Source organism: Haplochromis burtoni, unplaced genomic scaffold (assembly GCF_018398535.1).
Source record: "Haplochromis burtoni strain Fernald_Lab_line unplaced genomic scaffold, NCSU_Asbu1 Contig_1494, whole genome shotgun sequence".
Classification (NCBI taxonomy): Eukaryota; Metazoa; Chordata; class Actinopteri; order Cichliformes; family Cichlidae; genus Haplochromis; species Haplochromis burtoni.
Genome location: NW_024583855.1, coordinates 9,620 through 30,635, shown reverse-complemented (window position 1 = coordinate 30,635; position 21,016 = coordinate 9,620). Strand labels below are relative to the sequence as shown.

At 40.0% G+C, this 21,016-nt stretch overlaps 4 protein-coding genes across 4 annotated transcripts; 3 read left to right on the top strand and 1 right to left on the bottom strand.

Annotated features, from left to right (window-relative positions):
* The first annotated feature begins 1,553 nt into the window (after positions 1-1,553).
* Positions 1,554-3,399, top strand: LOC102303657 (GTPase IMAP family member 8). The gene is made up of 2 exons (XM_005952435.1): positions 1,554-1,626; positions 2,526-3,399. Exons 1-2 carry the CDS (start codon positions 1,605-1,607, stop codon positions 3,137-3,139), a joined length of 636 nt encoding a protein of 211 aa, XP_005952497.1. The 5' UTR covers positions 1,554-1,604; the 3' UTR covers positions 3,140-3,399.
* A 6,902-nt stretch (positions 3,400-10,301) lies between these two features.
* Positions 10,302-12,234, bottom strand: LOC102304583 (GTPase IMAP family member 7-like). The gene is made up of 2 exons (XM_014331210.2): positions 12,189-12,234; positions 10,302-11,643 (listed from the first exon to the last, which is right to left on the bottom strand). Exons 1-2 carry the CDS (start codon positions 12,214-12,216, stop codon positions 10,919-10,921), a joined length of 753 nt encoding a protein of 250 aa, XP_014186696.2. The 5' UTR covers positions 12,217-12,234; the 3' UTR covers positions 10,302-10,918.
* A 98-nt stretch (positions 12,235-12,332) lies between these two features.
* On the top strand, positions 12,333-15,687 carry LOC121813320. The gene is made up of 6 exons (XM_042217015.1): positions 12,333-12,434; positions 12,953-13,493; positions 13,829-13,921; positions 14,176-14,213; positions 15,011-15,067; positions 15,269-15,687. Exons 1-6 carry the CDS (start codon positions 12,413-12,415, stop codon positions 15,685-15,687), a joined length of 1,170 nt encoding a protein of 389 aa, XP_042072949.1. The 5' UTR covers positions 12,333-12,412.
* A 1,145-nt stretch (positions 15,688-16,832) lies between these two features.
* Positions 16,833-18,702, top strand: LOC102307084 (GTPase IMAP family member 7-like). Its single transcript, XM_042217016.1, has 2 exons — positions 16,833-16,862; positions 16,936-18,702. The coding sequence occupies exons 1-2, from the start codon at positions 16,835-16,837 to the stop codon at positions 17,676-17,678; spliced, it is 771 nt and encodes a 256-aa protein (XP_042072950.1). The 5' UTR covers positions 16,833-16,834; the 3' UTR covers positions 17,679-18,702.
* The last annotated feature ends 2,314 nt before the right edge of the window (positions 18,703-21,016 follow it).

Below are 21,016 nucleotides of genomic sequence, written 5' to 3'. Positions count from 1 at the left end.
TTTGTTTTGGACATGACAAGGACATATTTCATGATTTTCATTTTTAAACCTAATGTCTTTCTTGTCTTTCTTAATTTAAAGTGATAAGTATTTGTAAAGATATGCACAAACTGTACAAACCAGTATCATGGCAAATTGTGTAATAGACACACTGTTGCACCATGTCTATTTTTTGCTTTGCCTCGCCAAAATGAGAAAATGGACACGGATGTAGAAGTTGCAGTACCAGCAGGGGGAGAGATTTAAAGCCAAACCTCTGTAGTGAGAAAAAAAAACATATGAAGTACATTCCAGAGTCGTTAATTGCCAAACACAATTAGGCTAGGCGGCTAACATGTACATACATGCAAATGTGTTATTAATGTCAAGCCAAAGCATGAAATGGACACAGTGGACCTGGCATGGCTATAACACGCTTTACTGTGATATCAGGTTGAACTGACATTGCAAAAGACTGCTTAAAAATGCTGTAAAATTCCTGAAACCATGAAGCATGGGGATGGGGCTGGATGAAGCCAATGACTTGCCAGGTGAAGAGATTCACAGTTATTTAAGATGTGCACAAAGATTATGGGAATACTCAGTGGAAGAGGCAGGATGATTAATCCACAGGGATCTCCATGTGATCTTTGTTTGCACTGATTTATCATCACTATTTGATATAAACTATTATATAGAGTATATGATTTAAATAATTTCGGCATTGTGCAGGGAAGTTCCACCACCTCCTTTGTGTTTTGAGGCAACACAAGTACCTGGTTTACCTGGTTTACCTGCACTCTCATGGGGTCTACTTTAGACTTTGAAGGAATTGTGCTTTGGACACACTTTTCACGCTGTTCTTTGTTTTTGTAGAAATGAAACATCTACCAGTCTTATCAAAGCATCATTTTGTGAAAAGTTAGGAGGGAATACTGGTTGGTCTGCTTCCTTCACATATGTACAAACAATGAATACACGAAACCACAGCAACTGTACAGCTAGTTGTTTCACATTGCTGTTGTTTCACAGAATGTAATGATGCAAATATCCTAATCCCTATATTTCACTGAAAATGGCACAGAAAGACACACAAAATATTAAATCTGACTTTTCCCTCTTCGGAGAGCCTGTCTATCTGAAGGACCAACAGGAAGACGTGAGCCCCAGGAGAGGGCAAATAGATGCAGTTTGCAGTTTCTGTACTTTTAGAGTCAACCAGAATGCCAACAGCATCGACCAGAGAGATTTAACAGGCCAATCATGAATTCATTTTATCTAACTAATTACCCTGCCTGTATTATTGACCAACACCACTTTGGCCAGTAATACTGTAACAATCCTTCTTTGGGGGACCTGCAGAAAAATTAAATTTGACAAGTTTTATCTAACTTTTTACAGCAATATAAATCTGATTTTCTTATGCTGATGTTTAGTCTGTGACTTTTTTGTTGGAATGAAATGAAGCAGCATTCCACTCTTTGAGTGTGAAGTAGATGATAGCGCTCCGCCCATCTAGTGGGTGGATCTATTTTCTCAGTATACACAGCAGGAGCCTCAAAGGTGTTTCAAATACTCCACTGAAACCTGCACACTGTCAGTACATCATTAAGAAAGCTGCCAAGATGAGCTCAGCTACGTGTTCAGGTAAGTGACGTCTTCTTAATTTAATTACTTCATGGCATCAATGGTTCTATCACATTAAAAGTATTGTGTTTAATATCATAGCTTCAAACTTCAAATATACATTCAGGACTGAATTACAGTATTTCTGTAGCTATTTAAATAGAAATAAAAAGTATTTAAGATTTGGCACTCAATTTAATACATGTTTATCAATTATTAATCTCAGCAGCAATTTGTTTTCTTACACATCCAAACTGTGTTTCATATGAGCTAAGTTAATGAGAATACTTTTATACAATAATAATTCTAAGGATAGTTCAGACCTGGTGGTTAAATAATGACCCAGTAGAATCAGAATACTACATTTGTCAAATTTTCCCAACAACATAGTGCCCTTAATTTAATATGTGTTAATAAGATATAACTGTTTGGGTGATGTAATATGACAAAAACTGGTTTATTTCTTTTGCAATATGTGGTTTCAGTTTGTAATGGTGGATTGTTCTTAATAATAAGAAAAAGTAGGATGGAGACTTTTTAAGCAGGGCTTCACTCTTCTCCACACGTGATCAGCTTCACTGCAACAACCTTCCTTTTCTGAGTAATCAGTGAGACTTTATGTGAGACTTATACTGTGAGCTAATGTGATCTGTCATGACCGTGCCAGCTTTGCTTCATCAGCTTTATAAAGTCACTGCTGTATTGCATTGTCCATAATACATGAAGACAATACCTCAGTCGGGTTAATTTAACTGACATTGCCTGCTTAAAAATACAATGTGCCAAGTCAGTCCAGCTGATGGTGGTTTGCTTCATCTGCAGAAAGAGGTTAGATAAATAAGGTTTTGATCCTTTCTGTTACGTCTCAGGTTATATCTGTTGCCAAATAACTGACTGTTTGCTATTACTATTTCTTCCAGGTGGCAGGGGTAACGTATTTAATATCATTCTGTTGGGAAACTCTGGGACTGGAAAGAGTGCCTCAGGAAACACCCTCCTGAATGCTGGAAAGCATCAGAGTAGACCAGCTCAGCATTTTTTTTCTTACCCAAGCTCTACACCGGTGACCACAAAGTGTCAGGAGATAACGGTAAAGATGTTTGGGAGATGGGTTAGTGTGGTCGACACCCCAGACTTCTTTTACGAAGACCAACCCGTAGATGAGGAAGAAATCAAGGTGTGTAAGCAGTACTGCAAGTCAAGGCAGCATGTGATATTACTTGTGATACAGCTGGGCCGGTTCACAGATGGTGAGGCAGGAATATTAGAGAAGCTGGAGAACACGTTTGGCAGGATCAGCGACCGTACAATCATCCTGTTTACACACGGAGAAAATCTGCATTGTGATGTGAAGCAGTTTATTGGTGAACGGATTCATCTCAAGCGCATTGTGGAAGCTTGTGGCGATCGTTACCATGTATTCAAGAACACCTCCAAGAACTCCAGACAGGTCAAGGAACTCATCGAGACATCTGAACATATGTTTCCAGGTTTCAGAACAAAAAAATCATTCCCACTGTTCTGTTGCGGTTAACTTTGGCTAACACACACTGAATGCCCAAATGTTAGTTGTTTATAGTCAGAAAATGTTTCCAGCTTTCACACTATAACCATCAATAAACATCATGTTGTCTGTGAACTTTGTGTTAGCTTTGGCTGATTCAGTCTGAATAATCTTATTTAAAAACTATCTACAAGTTTGTAAAGGGTGACAAGTACAAATATAATTTTTTGAAGCGGTGTGTAATTTACTGTGACTGTATAATAATTATAATTAAATTCTACTACTGCTAACCTTCCACTGAAATCATACTTTTGCCTTATGTGTAATCTAAAATCCTGGACAAATTTAAGAAACACTTGAAAATTGCATGTCAGATGAAAAGATGGCTTGTATTTCACATGACTTATAGAAGGGTAAGTAAATTAATCTATTTTGATTGGACCAAATATTAGTCTGGGCTATTCTTCTATTTTTTTTAACCTTGTGCTTGTTTTCAGGGTTTAATCATTTTATTTTACCTGCTCTCTCTGCCCTCTTATCTTCATGTTTGCTCTTCCTTATTCTGATTTCATCACAGCATAAATAGAATAAATATCAGTAAATCAGTCATTTTCCTGCTGTTTCTCATATGAACTGCAATGGTTAAAGCTACAAACTTGTGTCCCCATACTTTAAAACTGCAACACAACACTGTCATTTTACTCAGACTTCACCTCAATTCTCTGACATTTTTTTTTTTTTTTTTTTCTAAATGACATCAGAAACAGCAGTATGCGACATTACGTGATGGCAGAGCTTCAGTTCATCCTTTGTCTTTTTTTTTTTTTTTTTTTTTTTTTTTTTTTTTTTTTTTTAAGAAATAGGACAGGGGGAATGAATGAGAGAAAGAGGGGGAGAGAAAGAAAGAAAACCAAAGGGGAGAAGAGACGGTGAGAAGGGGGGGGGAAAAAAAAAAACAACAACTCCTGGGTCACCTGTATGGAGAAAAAAAAAAACAAAAACAAACAAACAACAAAAAAAACAAACAGAGGAGACAGCAAACAACAAAGAGCAACATAATAATAGAGAAAACAAAGCACCATCACAATAAACTAGCTAGTCATAGATATCAATAGTTACTGAATAATAAACGATATTGTGCAGCACGCAAGATAGACAGCGCACAGTGTGCTTTGAGGCAGCAGCCAAGAAAGCTTTAGTCCGCGTCTGTGAATACCCATGTGTACACCTGTGTGCATACCTGTGTGGATCAGCATGCTTGCATTCCAAAGGTTTCTCCATGTAATGATCTGCTAGGGAGTGTGGGGGGGCCACAGCCCCGTCCTCCAGGGTGTGAAGCGGGTATGGAGGAGATCAAAACTCCAGACATCCAGAGGCCCCCAGAACACAAGAGACCACGGAAGACCAACAGAGGGGCAGCCGCGCCACTGTTCCAGTAAGAGCTGAGGAGAGTCCCAGATGAGGGCTCGCCCAGCAGCCGCGGAGCAGAAGCCAGGGGGAGTTGCAGTGACGCGCCCGTGAGCTCCGCCGGCCCCCAGCTGTGCCTGAGTGACCGAGCCCCAGGCCGAGAGGCCGGGGGCACCCCACCTCCAAAGGGGGCCCGAGCGAGCCCCAGGCCCCGACAAGCGGCCGCCAAGGAGTGAGCCGGTGTGTACCCGGACGCCCACCCCCAGACACAAAGAACCACCAGCACACCGACACCTGAGGGAGTCCGCCACCGGCAGGGGAAGTGGTGGTGGGTAGAGATAGGCCTCCAAACCTTGGAGGGCCTGAGATGTCCCCAGAGAGGTGGCGTCTGATACCCAACCTGACATATAGACACAGACATACAGGCACACACAGACACAAACATCCATTCCCACCCTCATGCTCTCATGTGCACTCACTCCACACTCAACCAACGTGGAGATAGACATAAAGAGACGCTGTACACACATCACACTCCCCAAGCGTACTCTACAAACCGGGTCTAGGTACCCTTGCCCCTGGAGGGGGGAATTGCACCCAGACCCAGGTGGTGTTACCCTTTTCCCTGCGGTGGGGAGAGGCAGACCACCCCGACTCCGCAGCAGCAGGGAGGCCCCACACCCCAGACCGCAGCCGGACGGCCAACTCCTCCTACTAGCCCTCCCGCTCCAGCAGGCCGCAGAGAATGGGGGTGGGAGAAGACTCCAAACCTCCCTCCACCCGCTCATTGTAGTGTTGATGCATATGTGATCTAAGGTGCAATTAAAACCCAGGAGGGCATGGAGCTGACATTAAATGCGTGGCTAATTAGCTTCCCAGGTAACACAGCCAGTTGATGTTAATGCTATTAACATGCTATGCTAATTTATTAGCACCTGCAAATTGGTAAGTCTGCACAAATTACATTTGTTTTTGCTCCAAATTTGCCAACAAAAAGTTGGTTGTGTAGTTTACATCAATTTGATTTTACAGATGAAAAAGCAAATCGATATGAAGTGTTGTTCATGGTGCCCTGATGGTGGTGCCTGCTAACAGTGAATTGACAACATTAGGCAGGGGTCCCCAGTTAATGATGAGGAAACAAGCATGAAAACTCCAAATGGAAATAAATACATGAAACTGTACTGACAATGAAGATAACGGATGAAACAGAGAAACAACAAGCTAGGCCAGATCAGGGAAGACCTCAATGAGAATTAGGGCCTGCCACCAATGAGTTAATATATTCTGATCCAACATAAGCTTGTTGTGTTCTTCACAATGCCACAGAGGAGGATACATGTTGGCAGATTTTATAGGCGACCAAACATTTCAAAAGTCTGACCAAAACAGACACCACCCATTCTTAACCAAGCAGATCATGCCCCACTGGGTATTATATGCTGTCCTATCCAGCCTAAAAATTCTTTTACAGATATTACACTTATTAAGGAACTCATTATGTAATTAATTAGGGACATAATAAGAAACTCGATACATTTCTTAGTGAGCAGCTTTTCAATCTAATAACATCAATCACTTGGAACATCCAACAGCCACCATCTCTGAGAGGAACATGGATTTTTCTGGATCCATGCGCTGGATGTAAATTTATTGTGGATAAAATGACATACCAAGGCCTCTACTGCCATCTAATGGCAAAAACGAATACTGCTGTACAATTAGGAAATGCTGTGACACAGCTAAATACATATACATACTTCACTGTACATGCTTAATGGTCAGCGCGTACTATGGGACTGGACAATTGGACACAAGAAGCTGCATTCATAAGACCAGTAACTGTGGACAGGATGGGATATCTTCTGGAGTGTGTATAATTATTGTTGGGCCATGACAGATTGCCAGGACATATCACAGGTACAACTGATCTGATGTGTAAATCGCTATACTATAGAGCCACCTTGTACTGCCCCAACCTATTCCTTGGAAAATACTTAATCACATGAATTCATGAAGTGAATGCATTATTTCAAGCAGAAATGGTTCACCTGAACTTTAAAATTTGCAAGTCACATCTATCAACCATATATAATATTCATAAATTAAATGGTTATATATTTTCATATACTTTAAAAGCAAGGAGATATGCATACATGCCTCCAGTAAATAAGTGCGTATTAAAATTGTGTTATTATAAATGGATAAGAAAATTGTTGGTAATGATGGTGAAACCATGGCTCTTGGCACTACCTACCTAATAATGCACAAAAAATTAACTTTTTCATTTTTCTTTATCACAAAGAAGTAACACAAAAACACATTGACTTTAGCAGTGCTATTTATCAAGTAGTGTTTATAAATCTGCGTACATACACCAAAGTATGCACATATGTTAGTATTTAACACATGAGCACAGCTGTAATAATTCAGTGTTCCTGTCAGAGCATTATGTGTCTTCACTGTAACTCGCAGTGTTGGTTATTTTCCACTAAGTGTCACCGTTGTTTCAGCTGTTAACAGGTATCAGCTGCAGCGTAAATTGATTTGATTTATTTGACAGTGGGTTGTTTGAATGTTTAGTCAACATGTAATGGGAAAAAAAACTTACACCATTTGAAAATATCTCATTATTTGGCTTACAAAAAGGATCCATTTGAATTTATTCTGAGTTTGAAATTTGAGTACAATTACTTCTACAAGTTAAACTACACTTCAAAGTATGAAAGTAAGAATCAAAGTTTATGAAATCAGTAACAAATTAATCCAAACTTATTTATTTATTATTATTACTTGACTTCAGATTTGTAGTTGGACTTCCCCATGTTTCTTTTTAAGCATTTAAAAAGAGGTTAAGCTGTTAGATCAAATGTTTTTAGTGCTGTCAGCGTTAATCTCGTTAAAATGACAGTAACGCCGCAACGGCATTAATGCAGCAAAACTCCGTTAGTGAGTTGACGCGGATCACCCTGTGTGTTGGGCTAATGAAATACTGCTCTTTTATTTATTAGCATCAAATCACACTAACAGCAAGTTTATATGATGGAATTTCAAAGTCTCTACCGTTTCTGTCCAGCTGCAAATAAAGTAACATCTTAATTAAATGTAAAGAGTTTTCCTAACAAAGCAAAATTATAACAAGTAATGGTAACAGTTTGGGCTGATAGCACATAATTGGGCCTTTACATGCAGTAACAGGGTGTAAAAGTATAAAAATATTTTTTCAGTTTTAAAACCAAAGTACATCAGAAGTATAAAAATCACAATGAAACACGTGGATAAAAGCAACAGATCAGTATTTTATTAGTGTGCTTTGGTTTGCTTCCAGGTGGAGATAAACCTGCTGGGAAACGCAAACCGAACTTACCGTACAGAGTTTTTAGAGACTACTTCCGCCGTACTTCTGTACAGTAAGTTCGGTTTGTGTTACACCCTGTTACTGTATGTAAAGGCCCAATTATGTGCTATCAATAAAGAAACACCAGTAACTATAAAGCCCAAACTGTTACCATTACTTGTTATAATTTTGTTTTGTTAGGAAAACTCTTTACATTTAATTAAGATGTGACTTTATTTGCAGCTGGACAGAAACTGTAGAGACTTTGAAATTTCATCACATAAACCTGCTGTTAGACTCTTACTGTTATTTGCATCATGGCACTGTTTTTGATTTTGTGTTCTTAAAAAATAGTTCTCAGTATAAAGTAGTCTTTGTGAAAACTGTTCTGAAGGACTTCTGTTTATATTTCCTGTGAACCTTTATGTCCATTTGAATGGACACCAAAGAGACTTTGACTTTTGAATATAAAAAGTTATGACAATCTGTTGTTATCCTCGTGTACTGGTCAGTGTTTTCCTTTCTTTTTCGTTGTAATAAAGATAAGTGGGAAAAAGGCTTCTTTTCCCATAAGCTTTCATAAAAAGAAATACAGTTAGCAATTTGCAGTCTCATGAGGTAAAACTGCAGTCAGATAATATGTTATCTAATATAATAGTGCCGTATTAGATAACATGACATTATCTGAGGTTATCATTATCAAGTCATAGCATCATGTTAATTGATTTTTTTATAGTGGGAAAGAAAAATGCTAACGTGCTCTGTACATAACAGGTTTTTATACCCAAAAAGTCTAAATCTCCTACCAAAGTCTGGCTTCCATCCAGCTATCAATAAAAGCTCAAATGTAAAAGCAGACAGAAGCAGAGACACAAAACTCATTTAACAGTAATATTTCATTATTATTTCTCTTGAATGAGGCCTGTGTGTCGCCTGCAGTTTTGTAACTTTCTTCCTCATATTTTCCTGTTTCAGTGTTTCTGGCAGTTTACATTATATTAAGAAGAAAAAGTAAACATATTAAAAAACAAAAAACAAAGAGTGAATATTTTGAATTCTGTTAATTTCCAAAGCAGGGAAATGACATCAGCCACAAGTTTTTCATTAAAAGAGCTGCACTACGACTCCTGGGGAAAAGAACCACACTTTAGTTTAATTCAGTTCAATTCAGTTTTATTTATGTGGTGCCAAATCACAACAGTTGCCTCAAGATGACATTTTTGGAAGTTTTCAGAGGGTTTTTTTTTTTAATCAATCAATCAATTTGTTAATAAGCACATTTAAAAACAACTCAGGTTGACCAAAGTGCTGCACATAGTAAAAAAGTAAAAAGTGGAACAAACACATACAAAGAACAAAACAATAACTCAGTCACAATTAAAAGCTAGTGAGTTAAATTCACATTTTTTTTTAGCTCTCATCACAATTACAAAAATAACACAGACACTGGTTTTGGTATGGCTGAGTTATTTACAGTTATATAAACTTATATGTCTATGGCCTTAGCAATCCATAGGAAATCCTGCTGCTTACTTTTCAGTTGCCTTTAGCTACACAATTGAATTTGCATCACGATGTCTCATCACTTTAACATCTCTTTGTTTCTGTCCTACTTTCCTTACTCATATCTGCTGTATTTTAATGCATGTAACTGAGCCAGAGCAGCAATGATCTGATGTGTCAGCTGTTCTCTGAACCAGTTAAAAATCTGGCAGCTCCAGTTGGAGTTTGACAAACACATGACTTTAATGATTGAGTTGGGTTAATCATTTTCTATTTTTTGTTGCTTAATTCTGAGACAACAGTTGTGAAACACTGTCCTGTCATAGGCCTTACAGATTTATTTACTTAAGCAAAGCAATTGATGATGACACTATGTATCATTTCCAAGTCCAATTGAACCACACCCAGACCCACATCTTTAAACAGGTCAGGGCACTAATCACTTAACTGTGCCCAAACACAGCAATTAGCACACTAGACTACTGAACCGGGCTTTCAGGTCAAGCACACTGGGCATGGTGTGTATTAGCGGTGCGACCCATGACAGGGTGTCCATTAGTATCCACAGCAGTCAAGATCATGATAGAAAAACAGGTTAAAAAAAATCAGCTAAAGCACAGAAAAATATTAAAATAATCAAATGTTTTTATGTGTAATAACGGTATGTACCTTAAATAATTCACAATATATATTTTTTTAAAGTCATTGAATTGTAAATTGTAACCATTGCATCTCAAATTAAAGTGTGTGTTGAAATTCACTGCATTATTTTGAGGTCCAGCACAACCTCCAGGAGTTCTAATCATCTACTAAGATTTCAGTTTTCAAAGGTTTGCTCCATGCATCCACCCTAAAATGTAAACTCCAGATTATCACATTCTGATGTGGTGAGGAAAAGACAAAAAGTTTTAGAAAACGTTCTTTATTAAATTAAATTGTGTCAGGATTTTATGTATATCTCCAGAATAATAACAAGTGGTGTTTTCTATATTTATAATCATCATAAACAATAAAGGCCTTTACACACCAGATGCCTAAAATCTGTGGGAATATTTTGAGTGTTAAAAATATTTTTTGGACCTATTCTTTATGTAGCACCAACTTTGTGAATTTCCTCATGAGAACTGGATGAACTTCTCCTTCTATTACTGCTTAGAAACATCAGCAACAGCTCAGCATCCTTTCATGTTGATGCCATTTTTTTCACTGTGCATTTGGTGTCTAACAGCCTTACATCAGTTGTCACCCTTTGCTTGATAATGTTTACCCTTATACACATGTAGTTGGAGTTTGCATATTTTAATTGATTTTAAACTTAAAGTTGGAACCCAGACTTGACTAATATGTGAACAAATGGATGAATTTACAGTGATACAGCTGACATGGAAACCAATTTCATACTATATTTTAAATGATCAGCACCAGAATCATTTCACTAAATCTAGAAACTATAACAATGGATTCTAAACTGTCATTAACTAAAAATTATTACCATTAATTAGTTCATCATATGGCAGATAATCAACTTTAAATGATGGTCAAAATGGTCCTGAATCACCGAGCTAGTCCTCTAAAAAAGCCAACTTTTGCTGAAATTGGAGAGTTTTTTGCCGCAGCTCTTCCATGAACTCACGGTGGCTGAACAGCTTTTCTGGTGTCTTTTCACGCTCGTGTTGCAGAATCTCCCGTGCCTTCTCAAACATTTCATCGGTGTAGTGTGATCCTTCATTTGCTGCTACCATCTCATCGATCTTCTTGATCAGCTGAACCACTTGAACTCTGTTCTTATCTTTGTTGTTGAAGACATAATACCTGTTACCACACCTGCTCACTACCTCTTTGAGTTTAGGGTGGCCTTCTGTCAAATACTCTTGTATGGACTTCTGCTCAGCCAGCTTGTCACCATGAGTGAAGACTACAATCATGTAGTTCGATGCCTCAGGTCCAAAGAGTTTCTCCAGGGCTTCCACACAGTTTTCTTCTTCTGGGGTAAACCTGCCAATCTGAAGGACCAGCAGAAAGACGTGAGGTCCAGGACTGGCCATGTGGATGCATTTCGCAATCTCCTTCTTTATGTCATCTGCCTTTTTAAATGTATCCAGAATGCCGGGGGTATCGACCACATGGATATCTCTTTTGCAGTATTTAACTCGCTCTCTTGCACAGGTCTCTGTCACTGACTCTGAACTCACTTCAGATTTAAACAACTCTTTTCCAATAATGGTGTTCCCAACAGCACTCTTCCCAACACCAGTTTTCCCAATCATCACAATCCTCAGTGGGTCACCTGGAGAAAGAACGTTTTTGTTATACTTATTGCATGGATGAATAGATTTTAATTGGAGCCTATTCATAAGTTAACTGATGAAGCATTGGTATCTAATCTGACTGTGTTCATAGAGACTTGAAATCTAGTCTATTCTTTACATCACCTCCACTTTCCCGCACTGATTCTTGCTCACCTGTGTGAGAAAATCAGTCTTCGTTCCCCGTGCTACAAACCTCAGTGCACTTCTGTCATTCTGCCTTTCAGACTGTCATATGACCCACCTCCTTTCCATCTCCAAGTCATCCTGGTTGCTCGGAGCCTACTAAGCCTCCACCTGCTTCATCTCCACAACCACCAGTGAGTAAATTTGGGGGGCTTCTGTCCTACTTCCTACTAATGTTGCTATGTACTGTAGCTACATCAGTTTAGTCCCCAAGGAGTTAATCACACAATAAATGAAGTTAAATTATGCAAAAATGATCTCTCCCTATCAATTCTTTGTGTTATTCGGTTCTGCTGAAAGCCTAAATTTAGTCTGAAGCAAATTAAAGCTCCAACTTCACCTTCTGGTATCGACCCACTGTTGCCCATCTCCTGTCTGTTCGCGACTTCATAGAGAATGAACTGAAATGCAACTCCACTGTTTTAGTGTGAGATCAAAGACCGCACTCCACCCACAGGGCAGATCTAATCTCTCAGCCTATATCAGCAAGAGTCTGATCGGTTTCAAAGGTAGTTCAGAGACTCCAGCGAAACCTGCAGTCTTCATGATTAAGCCCTTAACAAGATGAGCTCTGCACAGCCTCCACGTAAGTTACTGCTGTGCAGCTTTATTACAATATTATATACTGACAACAGATAGATAGATAGATAGATAGATAGATAGATAGATAGATAGATAGATAGATAGATAGATAGATAGATAGATAGATAGTTTGAGCTGTGTGTGTGTGTGTGTGTGCGTGTGTGTGTTGGTGTGTGTGTGTGTGTGTGTGTGTGTGTGTGTGTGTGTGTGTGTGTGTGTCACACCTTGAGCTTTTAGTGATGTCTGAGACACAAATTTCCCCTTTTTTAAAATTTGAAGTATATTTGTCATTCATAGATACAGATAAGTGATTATATTGTCTGTTTACTGACATTTTGTTAGTTTTTTTAAGTAAGAGGTTAAAAATAAATGTTTAAATAAATATAAATAACCAAAATAAGTGTAAATAAATCTACTATAGAAGAATCACACCCCATAGGTAGAATAAAGGAGGAACATTGACAGATTTAAGTTTTGTACAACATTTTTATGGAAAATTAAGTTTGTTTATCTTTCCTAAAGATTATCCTGGGAAGTTTACCATCGCTCTGCTCGGAAAGAGTGCTGACTCAGTGAACAGGACTGGAAGTACAATCATTAGAGATCCCAATGCTTCTGTCACAAAACTGGGCAATTTTGTTGAGCATAACAACAACCTCTACAGAATCATCAGTACTTGTGATTTCTTTGATGAGCAATATGATTTCCCAGATCAGCTGATCATTGATTTCATGGCTCTTTCTGATCCTGGACCTTGTCTGTTCATATTGGTAATAGATTCAAAAAACACACAAGTGGAAAAAGTTGTGACTCAAATCTCTCACCTTCAACGTGTGTTTGGAGAAAATGTCACAGAAAACATAGTCATTGTGTTGGAAGAGAGTCGAGAGAATTTACAAGGTCGCATTAAGGAAATGTACAATATCCAGATGGCAACTATGAATGAAAATCTTGCTTTCCAATGTAAGGAGTGGTGTTCACACCAACGGCCATTTCAGTTTGACTACAATAACTACCCCCAACACACTGTGAAACGAAGGAAAGATCACCTGATACGCACGAGGTAAGAATTGTCTCCCTCTGAGACATATTTTATTAACAACTAGTTTGTATTTCTCTATTGTCTCTATCAATGGTGAAATTCCACATTGTTCAAATACTACAAAAAGTTCTATATTCTGAATAATACATAGATCACAATAATTAACTAAATGTGTTTAATCCTCACAAGTTACAGTAGTATTTCTGACATTTAGCACATGTTTAATCTCTCCTTCATAATTTAACAAGTCCAAACTTCATCCTGTAAAATAAAATGAACATGAAGCCTAATTCATTAATTACTTAATTAACTCATTGAAGAATGCAGTTCATTTTTTTCCAAATCTGTTTTATCAGGAGAAAGTGTGATTATACAGGTGAGACTTATCAGAGAAACACTGGCAGGTCTGCTTCTACAGAGACAGGAATGCAAACCAAAGTGAAACACAGGTAATGACAGAATTCAGTCCTTTGTGATATATTCAAATGGATTTTTCAAAGCAAAACTAAAGTGAATTATGTTTTGTCTTTCAAAAAAAGATAAATCTCAATTACAAGCATAAGCATCCATTTCAGAAGATTTATTAAAGAAAAAAAAACAAGCTGGGACCAAGAGAGTGCAGAAAACTCCTGCCACAGCTATTGTTGTGATATTTTATCATTTCCTTCTCTGTTGATATTTAATGACCACATTAATGTTTCAGACACTCATGGCATGCTCAGCAATATCCTCGGAGTACAGGTGAGTTTCTTAAATCCACCTATGTTAGGAAACTGATCTTTTGGCTTTATGTCATGTATTAAATTATGTAATAAATTATGGCAATAAATGAAATATTTTCATCAGCATCTTAAATTAAATTTCAGACCAGAGTTTAAAATGAAAAATAATTTTCTGATAAACACACACATATCAGTTCAAACACTAAGTTAAAATGAAAGTATTTGTTTAAATTTGAGAATATTAACCAAATGCATAATGATCTGATTATGAATAGTGGGAACTCTGACTGAAAATCATGATGTGACCAACATTATTGCAGCCATACAGACTGCAATGAACTTGCATTCTCGCTGCCTTTTGAACAGTTGCTTGATAGATGGGAAGCAGAACTGCAACCACTCGCATTATGAGAACATCTTTAAAGTGACTTTGGGGTGTCATGATGTTGATAAAATAAGACAGAGATTCTGGTATCAGTTTCTGATGGTATGGAAATTAACTATAAGTGAAAATCACAGAAAAATACAGATTTCATGCCGAAGTGTAACTTGTTGTAGGACAAAAAACTGCCAAGTAACACTGATGCTTGACGACCATGCTGTTAGAAAGTAATATAACGACAGTCAAGTTACCTACTGAAAAGAGATTCATCACACACACTGCACTCATCGCAGACTCAACATTTATAAATTAAACAGATGCTCTCAAAAGCTATCACTAACATAGTTGCTCAGTACAGCATTTGCTTTTTTCTGACTGTATTGTTACAAAATTACAAAATCACAGTATATGAGTATATGATATGCCCTTTTTAGGTGCCAGCTCACAGCAGATTTCCCTGCCTGCAAAAAGAGCACCCGGACAACATGATGGTATGCTTCAAAAAACCACAACACATGTAACTTTGACAGGAAAGTAAATTATTAAAGTATTTAAATAATATTTGAAGTACTCCTTTATAAATTTCGAGGTTAAAAAAAACCCCAAAACAGGCAGTCTTAATGTCTGACTCTAGCAACTGCAAGGACCTGCTGCTAAAATAACTAAATGTTTTGTCTGACCACATCTTCCAGGTGTCTATGGTTCAAGGGAAGGTCTCTATAACATGGTTCTTCTCGGGAAAAGCGGAACTGGAAAGAGTGCATCTGCAAACACCATCCTGACTGCTGGGAAGCTCATTGGTGGTTCAAACCAACATTTTCAGTCTTATCCCAGCTCCACACCAGTCACCACCAGGTGTGAGGTGAAAATAGTGGAGATATTTGGGATACCAGTTAGAGTAGTTGACACCCCAGACTTTTTTTATGAAGAGGAACATGTAAACCAGGCACAGGTAGAAGAGTGTAAGAGGTACTGTCAGGAAGGGCATTGTGTGACGTTACTTGTGATGCAGCTGGGCAGGTTCACAGATGGTGAGAGAAACATATTAGAGAAGCTAGAGAAAAGCCTTGGCTGGAGAATCAGGGACAACTGCTCCTCTCAGCAGTGTTAGCCAATTCTCTTATAGACTACCGTTGTGCCTGTCCTCCGATCCCAATCTCTCTAAGCAGTTTTGCTGTCGTACTGGCTACAAAGCCCCTGCACCCCACTTCCACACCTTGATCTTCCAGCCTCTGTCCTCTGCCCCAGCTGCCAAGTTGGCATACCGCAGCCTCTTAAGCTCAAATGCTTCCTCAGTTGCTTCCTCCCATGGTACCGTCAGCTTAATGACGTACGCAAGTTTTTGGGATTTAGACCAGAGGACAAGGTCTGATCGCAGAGTAGTTCTTATTATCTCTGTGGGAAAAATTAGCCTCTGATCCAAGTCCACTTGCATCTTTGTAAATAGTCAATGGTGCAATAGACTAAATACTTGAAATGTGCAATTCACTTGTATTTTTATTCCTATTTATTCTATTTATCCCCTTCGTATATTTTATTTATATTGTCTCTGTATTTATATATATATGTGTGTGTGTGTGTGTATGTATATATATATATATATATATATATAGTATATATATATATATATATATATATATATATATATATATATATATATAATAATATATACATATATATATAATATTCTGTAACTCGTAACTTATGTCGGCTGTCTTTTTTGGAATCGAATTCCCAGAGGAACCACCCGAGGATTAATAAATTAGCCTCTGATCCAAGTCTACTTGCATCTGCCAATCCCTGGCGCAGGCCCAGACCAGGGTTAAAGGGCTAGTCCTCAGCTTGTCCTCCTCTGGGACAAATGATGAATACTGATGCTCCAAAAATGCAGGAGGTTAAATCTGTTTGTGTTTTATGTTATTTTCAAATAAACACGTGATACTTGGTCCCAATACGGGTATCTCGAGGTCAGAAATTCATTATCACATTATTACATCAGCAAATGATTCATAAATGTGATGAACTTTGACAAGAAGCAATAAAACTAAATAACTGTCACTTACGAGAAGGCTCAGGAGAATTCATCTTGGCAAATGTTTAATGAAGAGTGCTGTGGGTTTCAGCAGCGTCTCTGAACTTGCTTTGAAATAGGTCAGACTCATGCTGATATAGGCTGAGAATTAGCTCCACCCTCTGGGCGGAGTGCACACTAAAACTGTGGAGTGCTGCTTCAATTTCATTCTCCAAACGCACTAGAGATGGGCAACAGCGACTCAATCCCTAAAGGTAAAAAAGATGCTTTAAATGAGATTTTCAACTAAATTTGGGTTTCTAACTAAACATTTTTTTCTTTCTGCAGGTGATCCTCTGAGGATTGTGATGATTGGGAAAACGGGTGTTGGGAAAAGTGCTGCTGCCAACACGATTGTGGGAAAAGAGCTTTTTGAGTCTGAAGTGAGTTTAGAGTCGGTGACGGCGACCTGTGCAAGAGAACGAGTTAAACACTGCAAGAGAGTGATCCATGTGGTCGATACCCCTGGCTTTCTGGATACATCTAAACGTGCAGATGACATAAAGAAAGAAATTGCAAAATCCATTCAGATGAGCTCTCCAGGCCCTCATGTTTTCCTGATGGTCCTTCAGATTGGCCGGTTTACCAAAGAAGAAAACAACTGTGTGCAAGCCCTGGAGCAACTCTTTGGACCTGAGGCATCAAACTACATGATGATTCTGTTTACTCATGGTGATGACCTGACTCACAAGAAAACAACCATACATGAGTATTTGACAAGAAACAGCCATCCTAAACTCAAAGAGTTGCTGAATCGATGTGGTAATAGATACCATGTTTTCAACAACATGAATAAGAAGAGAACTCAGGTGGTTGAGCTGATCAAGAAGATTGATGACATGGTGGCAGCAAATGGAGGATCACACTACACTGATGAAATGTTTCAGAAGGCACAGACGATTCTGCAGCAAGAAGATAAAGACACACCTGAAAAGCTTTTAAAGAACGCTCCCTTCATGTTGGAACTGCAGCGAAAAGTCCTCCTGTTTCAGAAAGTGTTGGCTAATGCAAAGGGCTGGGCTGATGACTAGGACCATGCCAGCTATTCTTGTGAGTCGATAATATGTCTGTAAGGTGAACAAACAGCTCTTAACTCCCATCTTTAGTAATCACAGTGGCTTTTTTTGCACAGCAAAATTGAATAAGCTGTGAGATTTAAGGTGACATGCTGTCTTATGCCTTTTATTCTCTGTATAATAGTGTTTGCACATCTGGCATATTTTCTTTCCTCTTGATGTCATTGTTGTTCCACATCATTGCATTTTGTTTTTTTCTTAAATTTTACACACTGTCCCAAAATTTATTTTGAATTAGGGTTGAAAGTAAAATGTCAGTTAAATTTCAAAAGGCCTCCTGTCTTACTTTTTTACCTACACACACAAACAAATGTGGCCAATAAACAAGAGATGAAACTATGAAATCAGTATGCTTTAAGAATGGGGAGTTTTGTTTCTGAAATTGTACAAGCCGGTATAGGAAAATCTCAATTTAATTTTATTTCCAAAACAAAAGCCTCCAGTTATTTTAAAGAAACTAACAGGATGCTCTGAAATATCTCAGATACCTGCCATTTATGTCAGGTCTGGTGAGGCACATGGCATGGCAGGAGGAGATTGAGGGCCCAAATGCAGGCACACGGAGATGAGGGTGGATGATAACAAAAAACAAGCTTTTATTGCCAGCTGTACAAAAACTACAAACAGGAGGAACTGAGGAAACTAACTAAAACCTGGGCAGGGAAAATAAGCATAAACACATAACCTGAGGATAGAGACCCGAAGCAAGGGACAAGGTACCAGGAAACGCAAGGAAAGCTGATGGAGGAAACACAGGGGCAACACGGAGGAAGGCACACAGACGGTCCGATGAGGAACAGGGAGAAGCACACATTATAAATACACACAGAGGGACGCGAGGACGGAGCAAACAGGAGCAATACTCAAAACACTGAACACAGGACACGAGACTATCAAAGTCAAACATCAAATACATGAACATAGAGACAAGGATGACAAGAGCCACAGAAACACCTAAACACTAGAAATCATAACCAATAACCAGAACTTACCTAATGTGATGAATATTAAATAATCAGTATCTGTCACAGGCTGGGTCTCTGACCCAGCGCTCTGAGTTCATGTTTGTATTTGTCTCATTTTGTTATGTGATTTAGTTTGTGTTATTTCCTATCTGCCTTTAGTTTAGGCAGTTATTGTTCCTGGGTTTTCTATGTTTTGGGGTTTTGTATTTATTCATCATGTATTAGGTCTGTTAAGTTGTGTTGTCACGTTTAGTTTTAGTATTTCCTGTTTTATTTTGACAATGTCATGTGTTCTTTGTTCATTGTATTTAGCTTTCCTCTCCTGGTCCTGTCATTAGGTTTATGTCTGTCAGCTGTTTCCCCCATGTGTCCCCACTTCCCCTGATCACCTCATGTCTGTATTTAAGCCTTTTGTTTTCTTCATGCCATTGTCGGTTCGTCTGTTTACCTCAGCCATAGTTCTAGTTTTCGTCTGTTAATTCCACGTTAGTCTTAGTCTGTTTATCTCACCAGAGTTACAGTTATAGTCTTAGTCTTTGCCTGTTATTTTCCACCTCAGTTATAGTTATAGTTTTTGGTCTTAGTACCTTTAGTGTTTTGTTTCTTAGTGTTTTGCCAGTTTGTTTTGGTTTCCTGGTTTAACCCTGCCGTCATTTAAATAAAGCCTCACCTTTCTGTTAAACCTTACTACTCCTCATCGTCATCTGCTTTTGGGTCCTGTTTCCACACACACGGCGCACCCCGCCGTGACAGAACGAACCGACAGTATGGACCCAGCGGATGCAGCTCTCGTCGAGTGTCTGGAGGAGACGGCTCGTATCCAAGCGATCCTCGACCGCATCTTTACAGCGCCCGATTTGAAGAGCAAGCTGGTGATGGTTAACGTTGCTGAAGCTATTATGGAGAGGGATCCCCGCCTTCTCCAGCTCCCGGACTCACCTGCCATAGTTGCTGCCTTTACCGAGGATAAAGGAGATGCTGCAGGCCCAGGAACTGTCGAGTCAGGAAATGGCTTCCAGCACCCACCAGTCACAACAACCCCACAATCAGTCATCTCCATTGCTGCCTCCGGAACCTGAGTGTGTTCGTGTCGGTTCGCTGAGATTCGCCGCAGCGTCACCACCTCTCAGCTCACCAGTTTCCACGCCCTCATCACAGTCTCGCCATACTCCTGTCACAGTTCAGCGCGAGGAAGCGCCGCACACCATAGACTTGGACGACGACGAGCGCCAGTCTATATTCTGCGCTCTCTTGGAGGAGGAGCTCCGGTGGAAGCCGTGGCTCATTCCGGAGCACGAGCACTCTTTCCGGGGAACTCGACTGGCTCTCGGGGGACCTCGGAGTTACCAGGGACTTCCACCCATCGCTCCGCCGTCTTCCACTTCCAAGAAGAAACGGCGCGCGCGCCACCGACGCTCCGCATCACGAACGCAAGGGAGTGATTAATTTTGGCTCCTCATGTTTTCTCTCAGGAGGTTGTTGATTTTGACACTACTTTTCCAATTAATGAGCCCGGCTACAAAGAGACTGTTTGCCCTGGAAATGCTAGCCCTCAGGCTCAGCTAAGCTGCTGTGGGACGGCTATCCAGGCCGGTTTGGAGCCGGAGACGGAGGTACAGCTGGTGCAGCCAATTTCAGTGTCAGCCGGAGGGCCCGGGGAGCCCGTCCAGCCTCATGCTTCGTCTGCTGGAGGTTCAGGAGAACCCAGCCAGCCTCATGCTTCGTCTGCTGGAGGTTCAGGAGAACCCAGCCAGCTTCATGTGTCTGCTGGAGGTTCAGGAGAACCCAGCCAGCTTCATGTTTCGTCTGCTGGAGGTTCAGGAGAACCCAGCCAGCTTCATGTTTCGTCTGCTGGAGGTTCAGGAGAACCCAGCCAGCTTCATGTTTCGTCTGCTGGAGGTTCAGGAGAACCCAGCCAGCTTCACGTCTCGTCTGCTGGAGGTTCGGGAGAACCCAGCCAGCCTCACGCCACGTCAGCTGGAGGGCCCGAGGAGCCCGTTCAGCCTCACGCCACGTCAGCTGGAGGGCCCGAGGAGCCCGTTCAGCCTCACGCCACGTCAGCTGGAGGGCCCGAGGAGCCCGTTCAGCCTCACGCCACGTCAGCTGGAGGGCCCGAGGAGCCCGTCTGGCCACCTTCTGCTTCACCACCTGTGGTTGCAGCACCACCTCCTGCGGCTCCCGTGCTGACGCCTGCAGGACCACCACTGCCTACGCCTCAGCTAGGTGATTATGATCCGACGTGTGATTCTTGGTTCTTACTTCTACACACCGTTCAGCCACCTTCTGCTTCACCACCTGTGGCTGCAGCGCCACCTCCTGCGGCTCCCG